This window comes from Zootoca vivipara, chromosome 1 (assembly GCF_965207765.1).
Source record: "Zootoca vivipara chromosome 1, rZooViv2.hap1.1, whole genome shotgun sequence".
NCBI classification, from domain to species: domain Eukaryota; kingdom Metazoa; phylum Chordata; class Lepidosauria; order Squamata; family Lacertidae; genus Zootoca; species Zootoca vivipara.
Window position 1 is genome coordinate 12,928,708 of NC_142582.1, and position 12,565 is coordinate 12,941,272.

General features: G+C 47.5%; 1 protein-coding gene across 6 annotated transcripts in view; it reads right to left on the bottom strand.

Moving 5' to 3' along the window:
- SLC39A10 (solute carrier family 39 member 10) overlaps positions 1 to 12,565 on the bottom strand; it is a 56,967-nt gene that overhangs the window by 7,812 nt on the left and 36,590 nt on the right. For 3 of the 6 annotated variants that reach the window (XM_035136392.3, XM_035136409.3, XM_035136375.3), the window contains 5 exons: positions 9,547 to 9,716; positions 8,726 to 8,941; positions 7,662 to 7,688; positions 4,452 to 4,572; positions 2,900 to 3,271 (listed from right to left, as the gene is read on the bottom strand). In XM_035136392.3, coding sequence (XP_034992283.3) covers positions 2,900 to 3,271; positions 4,452 to 4,572; positions 7,662 to 7,688; positions 8,726 to 8,941; positions 9,547 to 9,716 — 906 coding nt within the window. The remainder of the gene's footprint in view (positions 1 to 2,899; positions 3,272 to 4,451; positions 4,573 to 7,661; positions 7,689 to 8,725; positions 8,942 to 9,546; positions 9,717 to 12,565) is intronic. The other 3 variants (XM_035136429.3, XM_035136401.3, XM_088654219.1) reach the window with 1 other exon arrangement.

Below are 12,565 nucleotides of genomic sequence, written 5' to 3' on the forward strand. Positions count from 1 at the left end.
GGCACAAACCAAAAGCAACGTTCTCTCTTGGTGTGTCAGACCAAGAGAGTATCAAACATGATGAAAACAAAGACACACAACAAGAGTGATACCTTGGTCAGCTTGCAAAACCTGCACTGGCCACCGATCTGCTACTGGGGCCAAGTTCAAGGTGCTCCTGTTAGTACAGGGGTGTCAAACTCAAATTCATCGGGGGGCCGCATCAGCAGTTTGGTCACCCTCAAAGGGCCGGTTGCGTCTGTAGGACTATGTGTCCACTCTTTATTATCATAAATTATTGTCACTGCATTCAATTATTACTGTTTTTTGAAATAATGTAAGCTCATTCCCACCCCCACGCGGATCACATTCCTGCGTCGTGGCGCATGTGGGGGAGGGGATGTAAACGAGGGAAATTTGAACAAAAGGTGGGGATCGACGGCTTGGGGGGGGCTCAACTAAACCTTCGGCAGGAAGGAGAAAGCCACTGCTGGGATTGAAAACCTGCGGATGGAAAGACGGCTTCCCTCTCCCGCCCTGCGCACACCCAAACCCCGCTAGGCAGGATGCCACACGCTGCAACCCACCCCATGCTTTGGAGAGGGGCAGGAACATGCGGTGCAGCGCCAACTCCATGCTTTGCTTTTGCATCCTCCCTCCTCAGCGCCAGAGTCCCTTCCCCTCGCGCTGAGGGAGGGCAGCGGATTTCCCGAGGAGGAAGGTGGCGGCAGCCCCAGCGGATGTGCATCTTCGCCTCAGAGCTGCTCTTCCCCCCACCCGCGCTGTTGTCATCTTCGCCGCCGCCTCTCCCTACCGGGACTGCAGGCAGAGGAGGCTTGAAAACCTCCCCCCCCCAAAAAAAATTCCCCTCCCACCTCCTCAACCCGCGAGGCGACTCCATCTGGAGCCCTACATCACGAGGGGCTGAGAGGAGGCGGCGGCAGAGCGGGAAGAGCAGGAACCCATGCCGCCGCCGTCGCCTCCCTCCCGGCCGCCCCCCGGGGAGCAGCTCCACCGGAACTGAGAAGCCAAAGGGCGGCTCGGGGGTGGGGGGAAGAGCAAAAGCCAGGCACCCTCCCGAGTGTCTATGAGGAGAAAACGGGGGAAGAGGGAAGAGAAACCCGGCTCCATCAAGAGAGCGACTGTTGCGCTTCGCCTACTTCCCCCTCAGGCTCACTCCGTGTCCCTTTCGCCCGCTCGCTCACCTCCCGGATGCAGCCGAGGAGAGGAAGGGAAGCAGCGGGCGGCGGCTCCCCAGTGCCGCCTCACTCGCTCTCAGAGACAACAGCAAAGCCTGCCAAAAAAAAAATCCAGCGCTGCTCTGTCCCGGCACCAACTTTGCCGGCGGCACCTGTAGGGCTTTCCTACCTCCTCGGCGGGCTTCCTCCTCCTGCATCTCACTTCCCCGTCTGGCCACTGTGCCACCGCCTCCCTCAGCCTCATTCGAAATTGAAATTCCCTGGCCAAGGCCGTCAGCGCGGCTCCAGCGCCCCGGCCTCCACCTGCAGCCCCGCCCCCGGTTTTGACCCTCGGCCAATCGCAGGCTACTGTCAGCGGCTACTGTCGGCAGCGGCTACGCGGGCCACATGATGAGGTCTGGCGGGCCGGATTAGGCCCCCGGGCCTTGTGTTTGACACCCGTGTGTTAGTATATAAAACCCTTAAGAACCTGGCACCAGTTTACCTGCGAGATCGCTTTGCCCCATATATGCTGACTCGACTGCTTTAACCTGCGGAACCAGCACTGCTACAGATGCCACATAATACTCATTCTGCATTTTGTAAGAAATCGATCTTTTGAGTATTTTGCAGTTTCCTGTCTACTGATTCCAGGCAGGTTGCCCTCATTGTGCTCTTTTGGGCACCTGCTAACATTTGTTTAGAAAAGCCTACCTGGATATGTAGAGTGCTGGTATGTGGTTTAAGACCTTCATACTTTGTTGCTGCTTTTAAGGGTTTTTTAAAAAATGTTTTTAAATAGTTGTGTTTATCTGTTTTTACCAATCATTTTGATTTCTTTCCCCCTCTCTTTATAAAATCGCTTTTAAAAAAAAAATCAAACAGCACATAATTTTTATAAAATAAAACAAATGGCGCGCTAGGAATGGCAGCTGAAAGCAGAATGCCTCTCAACAATTTAATCATCTCCACGTGGGATATATAGCAAGGAAGATTAAGAAGATATAACATGTTTTTTGACTTGTCTGAGATATCAGATTGGGGTAGCTAAGGCTGACCACCTAAATAGCCAGTGGGTTTGGTTGCCTATCACAGGTAAGAATCACAGGGCTGAGTTTGCAAATTGAAAGAATTGGGCTGGGTTTGTTTTGTTTGTTTTCAGATCAAAGGATTAGCACAGGTGCGTGTAGGTGGGCTGCTAACACACTGCTACTTCTGTAAGCTTGTTTTCAAGTAGTCTTAAGGCTCCTGTCCCTTTGACTCACAAGGGACTGATACGGCCAGCAACACCACACAGCTAACTTCCTTGGATTGGCTTGTGCTGGGCCGGCTGAAATGCAAGTGCCTGTTCCATGCGAGATCTGATGAAATTTACGGAGGTCCAAGCTATGTGGTCAGTTGCTGGGGCTGGAAGAATCAGAAGAACCTCCACAAAGGGAGGTGCCTCCATTGGTAACAATTATCAGGAAGATTCCATCTTGCTCCCCGATAAAAATGCACACTACCCACCTCAGTGGTGATGTTTCTTTCAACAAGCCCATGCCCCTCTCTCCAAGCAGAACCTTCCCTCTTCCCAGCAGATCCCTTCTTCCCCCTTCCTCCTCAATGAAAACAAAGCCCGTTTCATTTGCGAATTTTCTGTAGAGAGCCTAGCTATTTTAGGCACTATTCGTCAATACTATCATGCTACTGTATCTTATGCAGTATAGCTAGCGGCAAAGAACACACCCCAAAGCACTTACCAATGGCCAGCCCGTCGCTAAAATTGTGGATCCCGTCTCCCATTATTACCATCCAGGCTATGTTTGCTATTCCAGTGTCTTTCAGGTCTTTGCCGGACTGGCAGTGTCCATGAGAATGGTGGGAGTGTTTGTGGGACCAAATGTGGTTGTGCTTTCGAGCTACGATTTTATCCTCTCGGTGGTTGCTTTCGTACTCCACGTCGGGGAGATCGTTCTCCTGGGCGCCATGGGATACATTGTTATGGGAGTGGAGCATACTGTTTTCCTCCTCTGCGGACAGGAAGGTCTTTGGCAGCGAGTCAAGCTGGCCGTCCAGGTCAGTTAGTTCGGTTTCATTAAGTCGATCATCGGATAAAACAGAGTCATCTGCTCCTGTGTCAAAAGAGCCAGAGAAACAGAGTGACTTAATTAGGGGTGACAATGGGGCATTGATTAAGACAGAGATGTCGCCAATACTTACCTGCAGCACTTAGCATGCACATCGGGTGCTAAAGAGGTCCAGTCCCTATCTTGTAGCCTTTCGGCAGTGTACTTTTTGAAGATCAGCCCTGACAGCAACATATAACAGCACAACAAGGGTAACCACGAATGGCAACTTACGGGCAGGGTTATTTTAGCCACGAAACTGTGGCTGGCAAAGTTTCTTGTGTGTTTGTGCATGCACACATGGACATGTATGAAAAGAGAAAAGCTGCACGGATGAGATGATAAAACTCTTTTATATACTGAAGATCAACAGTGCTAAAGTGCACATGTACAAAGCGCCACCTGCCTCTGCATTTGTTTTCATTAATAAGCTCAGGCGAATCCCTGAATGGAGGACCCTGAATGCTGCTGCTTCTGGCTGGGGAGAAGAGAGATAGAGAGGGAGACCAGCAAATCCATCTGCATGTCCTTCTCTAGCAACCTCGAGGGCTGCGGGTTTTGTCAGAATTGGGAGAGACAGAATTGGGAGTGCCTCATTGCTATCCTCTTTTTTCTTTCCCACCCCATTCCTCCGCTGTTTTGATGAACTGGGGGCTGGGGAGGTTCCTGCTGTGAATACCTGTGGGTAGCAATTCATACCACTCAAGGTGAGAGCCTAGATGGGCTACAGCAGTGTTTTCCAAATCTGAATCTCCAGCTGTTGTTGGACTACAACTCCCATCATCCCTAGCTACAGCACACTGGTTGAGAACCAGTGAATCAGTCGATTGAGCAGCAAAAAAAATTTCAAAAAAATTCTGGAGGGGAAAAAAGGTTAAAGAACACTTCTTCCAAAATGGTGCCCCTACTGTGACATGTACGTACATCGCCTAAAATGAAGAAAGAATGCAAATCTATGCATATTTAATTGACTTAATTAATGGGCTGGAACTTGTAAGATTACTCAGCTAGTATTCCTTTATCAGGTGACAGCTCTAGTCATCAATTAAAGGAGATTTACTGATTAAGGTTGAGACAGAGAAGGAGGGAGATACTAAGCCACTAGGCCGGATTAATGGTTGTACAACACAGTTGTCTCTTTGCAAAGGCCGCGTGAACACAGACAGGCTGATAATGAATGGTTTACCTGCTAGAGGCTTGAGCTGAAGCCAGTCAGCATCCGGCCTGTTTAGCTTATGATCTGAAAGTTTCCTTCCAATTGGTGAATCATCGACCTTCTGTTTCTTCTTACACCACTTCTGTTTAGTCTGAAAGAGGTGAAAGGAAGGGGGGAAGAAGGCACCTGGCAGTTAATGATTTACCTGCAACAACAGGGATGGCGATGAAGAAAGGCATAAACCACATGTGAAGACCTGCAAGGCACAATGACCAACCAATGCTGCACCCCCCCCCTAAAAATATACTCACTCTGCACCACTGAGGATGCTAAAATTGCTCAGCCACTGATTCGCCCAATGCACCTCATTTCTCAGATTCACACAAATCCTGCAGCTACATCCTTTGCAAAGATTCTTTGCATACATTTTCTCCCCATGAATAAAGGTGCTTCAATTTTTTTAAATCAGCCCAGTTCTTCCCCTCCTATGCAGCTCTGTGCATGTGGGGCGAATTCCTCTGATTTTCTAGGGAAAATCTCCTCCTCCTCTCTGGATTTGCTGCTCCTGCACTGGGCAAACCACAACAGGCGTTTCCTTTCATAATAACATGAGGCTTGCATATTCAGGTACGCATGATAGCCAATTGATTTTTATTCCCTGGGTTCCCAGCACACAGGCTAATTGTGCTCCTGTGGGCAATGACCAAGTGCTGTGTTTCAAGTGCCCCAGAAGCACCTCTGGCTGTAGGGGAGGAGAGAAGAGGGACTCAGGAGATGGTCTGCAACAGGAATGGTGAGCCTGTGTGCACTTCCGGGTGCTGTTGGAACTGCAACTCCCATCTTGTCCCAGCCAGCTTGGCCCAATGGTCAGGTATGATGGGAGTCCAGCAACGTATCTGGGAAGATCATGGATTCCCCATCCCTGCTTACAGGGATCTTGAACTGTGAACATAAGACAAGGCGATGAGCTGTGCCCTCTATCTTGCGAAGGGTTTATTCTCCTGTTGTATTTCTCACTGTACAGGACAGACTCCTGCAACCTGGTGTTGAAATGACCTCATCCCTGACCCTTAGGCAGACTGGTTAGGGACGATGGGTGTCAGGAGTCCCAACGATGTCAGAAGGGCACCAGGTTCAGGGAAGGCTATTATAGGAGAACTCTCACTGCCATTTCTCCAATTTTCAAATGGGGATACTGAAAACTACCAGATTCCCGTCCCCGCCCCTCCAATAAGGCAGCAGTAAGTCTTTTTCGTTTGTACAGTTGTACCTCGGCTCCCAAACATCTTGGGAGTCGAACATTCCAGCTCCCAAACGATCGAAAACCGGATGTGAGTGTTCCGGTTTGCAAAACTTCTTTTGGAAGTCGAACGTCCGACTTTGGTTTCTGAATGCTTTGGTTTCTGAATGTTTTGGAAGTCAAATGGACTTCCGGAACGGATTCGTTTCAACTTCCAAGGTATGACTGTACTTGTATTGTCAAAGGAAGAACATTGAAAGGTCAAATGAAACGTTTTTCAAGTTCTTTACGCCCTGAACAAAAGGCCCAGGTGACCAAGCTGTTGGGATTTGCCCCAGTTCTAGTCAAATAAAAATTAATTAAAAGGCAAATGTTCAAAGGAAGACAAAAATGTAACACATACCCGTAACTTTGAAATCAGGCTAATTTGACTTAAACACATACACACACCCCTTCAGGGAATTGTAACACAGCAGCTTTCTCTCTCTTTTTTATTTAATAGCTCCTTCAACTTGTAAAAGACCAAACGCATGTAAAGACAAATCAGCTTCGGCAGCTTCCTCCTATGTTGAACACTCTCTGATCCCAGCAGTTTGGGTTTATAGTAACAAGCCTGCCTGGGGAAGCTGCTCCTCTTTCGCAAGCCATCTTATGACCGCCTGAGCTCCTGACAGTCTAAATCCCAATCCCTTTACCCTCTGGGAGAACAAATCAAGTCTGTTCAGCTTCTCGGGGCTGACGCCTTCACAACACCCTTGCACACAACTGTTTGCTGCTACAGCTGCTTCTGAAGCAGGTGAACTCCTAGGACAGACCCTCGTTGGCTTCAATGCCCATAACCACCTTATAAGTTTCTAGGTGCGATAAAACCGTGAGGGCACCAAACAATTAGCCCCTGACAAGAACGAAAAACTAGACCGGGAGCCTGGGAGAACATGGTGCAACCACAAATAGCTAAGCAGTAGGGTGGTTCTTTGGTAACCAAGTGCTAGTGGAGGAGATGAATAAGACTCTTGAAAGCAATACAAAACAAGAGAATTTACACAGGAAAGGAGCAGAGTGTTCATCTTCCCTTGCAGCAGAAACTTTACTCCTCAGGGGTGTTTCACAGAGCAAGGGGTAGCCAACATGGTGCCCTCAAGATGTTGCTGGGCTGTAGCATACTCTCCAGCTACCGTCCATGCAGGTTTGGGGGGGGGGTGTTGGGTTTGGGGACTCCCGGGCATGTCAGGAGGGCACGGCATTGACTACCCTGTCTTGAGGAGTGTGAGGCAGTCAAGCTGGAAAAACAAGTGAAATCTAGACTTGCCCCCATACCAAAGTCAGTGATTCAATCAGTAATCGGGGGGCAGGGACCTTGGGAAAAGAGCAATATACCTTCTACGCACAGTCATACCCTGGATCTCAAATACCTTGGTACTCAGATGTTTTGGCCCCTGAACTCCGCAAACGAATGTTCTGGTTTGCAAACATTCTTCGGAACTCACACGTTTGATGGGGCTTCCGATTGGCTGCAGGAGCTTTCTGCAGCCAATTGGATGCCGCGCTTTGGTTTACGGACACTTTGGAAGTCAAACGGACTTCCGGAATGGAGTCTGTTCGACTTCCAAGGCACAACTGTCCTCGAGTGAGGTTGGATATCTTGCTCTATTTTTAAAAAGGATGGAAAGTTAATACTTCCTGCACAGACTGTTGTTTGCTTGTCTCACTGGGCATCTTTCCAGAAAGACACATTAGCATTAAAAAGGAGAAGCTTTAAAACAGATACTCATCATTCAAGTCATTTTCAAATGTTTCCAAACATTCACAGGAAGAGCTTTTTGCATATTGCAAAGTTTGGATGTTAAAAACGCTGGATCCACAACCATTCAGTTGAAGAGCATGGGATTTCTACGCCGAAAGTCACACGTCAACCTCCGGCGCCTTCGCTTTAAAGAAACCCAGGTCAGATGTCTGTATTTCATAACTCAGAAAGCAGCTGCCAGTTGTGACGAACTTACCCTAGTAGGAAATATTTTGGTTTCCACCTGTAAGAAAAAGGGTTAATACATCTCCTACCTTGAGTGACAGCACATGATTATGGGGGTGGGGTTAGGGACATTCTATAAGGAGGGAATGGCGGTTAATGACAGTTGGGAGGGAAGAAGAGGGACGAGGGAGTGAGAGAGATAGAATGGGAAAGTGGGAGGTTTGGTTGGATACTAGGATTAATCGAATGTACTAGTTTTATGGAATAATTGAATACTATGAACTAAAAGTTTAAACAAATGAAATCATAAGGAAATCTACATATTCTCCAGTTAAATAAAGCTTTCATCTATGTTGTGTCAAATTGGATGTTCCTCCTTAATCCAGCAACGTATCTAAACTCAAAAAGGTGGTGACTGAAGAGTGGAGATAAAACTAAGCCTGGGTAGCAGGTGGATAGTTTGCATCTCAAAGTCACGCACAGAGGAGGCAAGTGGAGGGAAAGAGTGCCAGAAAGTAGCTAAAGTGCTGAGGCAAACAGCTGCAGAGGTGAACCTGAGTTGAGAGGGGAACCTTACTGAGCGCGCAAGATTGTTCCTGTAAAATTTGCCTGGAGTTTTTAAGGATACAGAGCCACGTTATCTGGAAAGATACTCTATAGACTAACATCCCCATATAAAAAGACAATTTATTTGGGAGGAAGGAGGAACAGTGTGTTGTTTGAACAAAACAACTGAAATTCCTTCAGCACTCTGTTAGTAATGGAGAAGCAAGGTTTGTCACACCAGTCAGGGCCAATTATAACTGGACTAGATGGGTCAGTGGTGTGATTCAGTGTCACACATACAGTAACTGGTCTGTTTGGTTGCTAACAGAACCTAGTGTAGGGTCAATGGCAACAAAATCTTTGTTGGGTCCATTGGGTTCTGCTGGCTGTTCAAACCTGGATACCTGCCAGAATTCAATTTTATTGGCTAGACTAAGTCAGCAGGCAATTTTGCACACTTTCCATTAATGGGATTGTTTTTAAGAGTTCAGATCTACTCCTCCCCACATCTTCATTGCACACGAGCACGGAAGAGATGTCAAAACATACCCTTTGTTTGCTGTAGTGCTTGAACATTCGTATGCAGTGCTCGATGATGAACAGGAGGTAAATTCCGCCCAGGGCCACCAGCCCTTTCAGCACAGCATCATACTCTTCTAGGAAGCCCTGGACCGCTTCTCCGCTGCCGTGGGAATGGCCATGGAGATGCTGGTGCTCGTGGTTGTGCTCGTGGTCCTCGTGGCTGTGGTTGTGCGCCCCTTGCGACTAAGGGCGGGGAAGAGAAAGACATGCGGTGAGCACCCTCCAAAGTAAAAAGCCAGATGCGTCGTGTTGCCCTTTGCAAGCAGAAAAGAAATATCAGGTTTCTCTTTCCCTCTCGCACACAGAATGCTCTGCTCTAGATCAGCCTGAGGGTCCATCTTGGAAGGGCCACCAGTCATGGGTAGAGCATTCAGAGCGTCTCAGGTCCATTCCCAGGAATCTCCAGGTTGGGTAAGGGAAGATTCCTTGCCTGTAGTCAATACTGAGCTAGATGGACCAAAGGTTTGACTCTGCGTAAGGCAGGTTCCTATGTCCCTATTCCAGCCTCCCCCAACCAGAAACTGTTGGACTACATTTCCCAGAATCCCTGACCATTGGCAATGTTGGTTGGGGCCAATGAGAAACTGAAGCAGCGTAACATCAAGCAGGCAGTTGGGAAAGGCTGATCTACTCTTGTTTTTATTCATTTCTTTTCGGAAAGCCGCCATCAGCAGACAAGTTAGCGGAGGCAACACGAGTTAAATGTGTGGATGCTTTTGCAAGTGCTTAAGGAGCTTTCGATGGAAAGGGAAGACACACAGAAGTGCAAGGGATGGGTTAGAACTCACATGTGGCAACAGATGGAGCAGCGCGTCTCCGCTCATTGTTCCTACAGCAAGAGCAACCAGGAAGGTGAGGAGAAATTTGAAGCACCCTTGGTTAATGATAGGAATCAAGATCACACCTAGCAAGGACAGCAGGCTAATGACTGTGATAGAAATGATGCCACAAATCCAGGCTGTGGAAGTGGAGAGGGGGGGGGGAAGAGAAAAAACCGTCAGGAAGCTTTTAAAGACATCAAAAGAACATTAAAAGTAATTGGTTACTGTTCAAAGGAAGGAAACTCTCTCTTAAGCAAAATGTGCCTACTATAAATTGAGATCTGAAATGCAAACCATCATGATGCATTTTTCACCATCTGCACGACAGGATTTTGTCGTTGCCGTTATTATTTTTTAATCCGTATGATTTTGATTACATACACCGTAGAAGTAATCTCCGGGGTCAAACTGTAATCTTGTTACAATACTTAGTGCAAATTTAACTCTACCCCAAAAGCTTCATTAGGGTAAATCCTAGAATAAGCGGGATACAGAACGCCAGGTTTCGCCGCCTACTTCAAACCCAGTAAAGATTTCTGGGGTCTCACCACTGAAAATTCTGGGCAGAGAACTGACACCACCTGGAATAGGGGACGCCTTACGGTGCAGCAAATGGCTGCATCCATTGCCTCTGTCTGTCACAATTCCTCCCAGCATTTTACTCTGTCCCAACAACAGCACATGAGCCTTTCCTTGGGGACAAGCAACCCTTCTAGGATTTAAAATGTATAGCTGTAATTATCACAAAGCATGAACCAATTTGAAAGCTCCTCTTGCATGCTAGCTTCTCAGAACTCCCACTTACCCTGAAAATGGTGGCATGCATTTTATGAAGCTGACTGAAAAACGACGCTTAAAACAGACCTTCAGAGGTAGCCAACCATGTGTAAGCAAGATCTTTCCTTTCCCCTCCTCGCACCCTCTCATACCAACCTCTCCAGAAACCAGGGGGTGCTACAGATCATTGTGTACTTGGTGTCTCACATGGCTACCGTGGATGAGAGAAAATATGTGGGACCTTGTGCTTGCAGCTGTTCAAGGTTCCCTGTCCCCTTAATTTCAAGCGATCACACCTTCTACTGTGGCCCTGTATTGCCCCCGGTAGTCAACTGATCTCTCCAGTTCTCTGAAGAGTCTTTTTTGGCAGTATGGGGGGCGGGGGGGGGAGAAGAGGAGAATGGCTTGATCTATAGCTCTGGACACAACCAACACACTGCAGAATGGAATGGAAGCTGGAAGTGGGAGCAGGTAAATCACTCCTACAGCTGCTGCCAAACACAAAATCCCCTGTGACAAGTTATCTGCATGTCAGAGAATTGCACACCGTGATGGAATATTTAGTTTTACATGTTGCAGGGGAAAGGGGGGAAGAGACCCGACATGGCAGTGCTGCTTCTTCTGACAGCATCTACCTCAATGTTTAACTATGCGACACTTTCTAACAGCAGTTTGTAACTGAGAAGTAATGGAACCAACGGGACCCATGCATCTAGGCCAGGGTTTCCCAAACTTGGGTCTCCAGATGTTTTTGGACTACAGCCCCCATCATCCTTAACTAGCAGGACACAGAGAGACAACAGGGCTGCTTGAGGTCCCCCAATTATATAATTGTAGAAAATGAGAGATATGTTGCGTCCCCGGCAGCATACCTCTTATTTTCTCGCATCAAGAAACACAAGGACCTTTACTCTAGTGGCCAGAAGCCTGGCCTTGCCCCCACCAGTTTTGGAAGGATCATTTGGAAAAGTCCCGTATGCTCGGAGACTTTGCGCCTGCCCATTAGGGGAAATAGGAAGCCCCAAACATTTATTTTTTAGATGTCCCTTTTATGATGAGATACGCAGAAATACCATTGACCCTCAGCTGGAGAGGCTTGCTAACCTTTCGGATTAGTCTAAACTCAATTCTCTCCTCTTAGGCAAAGACCACAAGACGACCTAGATGATCGCCAGATTCTGCGCGCAGATTTGCAGGCGCAGACCACCCCTGAAACAAATTAGTTCACTAGGAAAAGTCACAGTCGGCCTCCATAGTGGCCGGGCCAATTCGTATGGTAGCCCAAATTTTAGGTCTTTGTGTGTATATGCGTTTATCTCAGATTTTAATCTTTAAGCTGTTGTTCTACAATGTTTTAAATGTATTTTTTATTCTTGTGAAAGTTGTCCCAGTTGTGCTTTTCGAGCTGGTCTTTGACCGTAATAAAATTACTATATATTATATATATTAACTAGCAGGACCTGAGGTCAGGAATGATGGGAATTGTAGTCCCAAAACAGTTGGGAGACCTAAGTTTGTGAGGAAGGTCCTGCATGGGTCCTACTGCCTCCTAAGCTGTTTCCCGGATGCGAGGAGGAGAGGCAACATCATAAAAGCAGAACAGGCGGGGGAGAAAAAAGGCATGAGAGTGCTTATAACCTTTAGGAAGGAACCCTCAGCCTCATATAGGAAACAATGTGGAGGGGAAAGCCATGCTGAAGGCTGGGCTTGGGCGTTTGGTTCAATAAGGGTGCCATTAAGAGGGGAATTTAAATATATCTTTCATACAGCATCTTTGAATAGAAGCATCTTATGCCCAGAAAGCTTACAGGAGGCATAGAAAAGGGTAGAAGTGTGAAGAGGCTGAAGTAGGCAGGAGTCTGAGGAACACTGGGGGGGGGGGGGCAAGAGAGAAGAAACAAAGAGAACCAAGGGAAAAGCAGACAAGGGAGGAAGAGGGGTAAAAGAGGAAGTTGGCACCAAAGAAAACAAAGCCAGGCCAGAACAAGACAGAGATGCTGGGAAGCCTTTACCCTTCTGCCCATAGCTACAGGCCATCTTATTGGCTTGGCTTCATTTCCACATTCAGAGTTACCTTGCTAGGGTAAGTACTCATAAAGAAAGATGAACCACTAGCCGAGTGCCAGCAATGATTTCATTTGTTAGCAATTAAAATAAATAAATAGAAAGCAACTCAAGAACAGTTAAGCGTTTTTTAGCTGAAGACTGA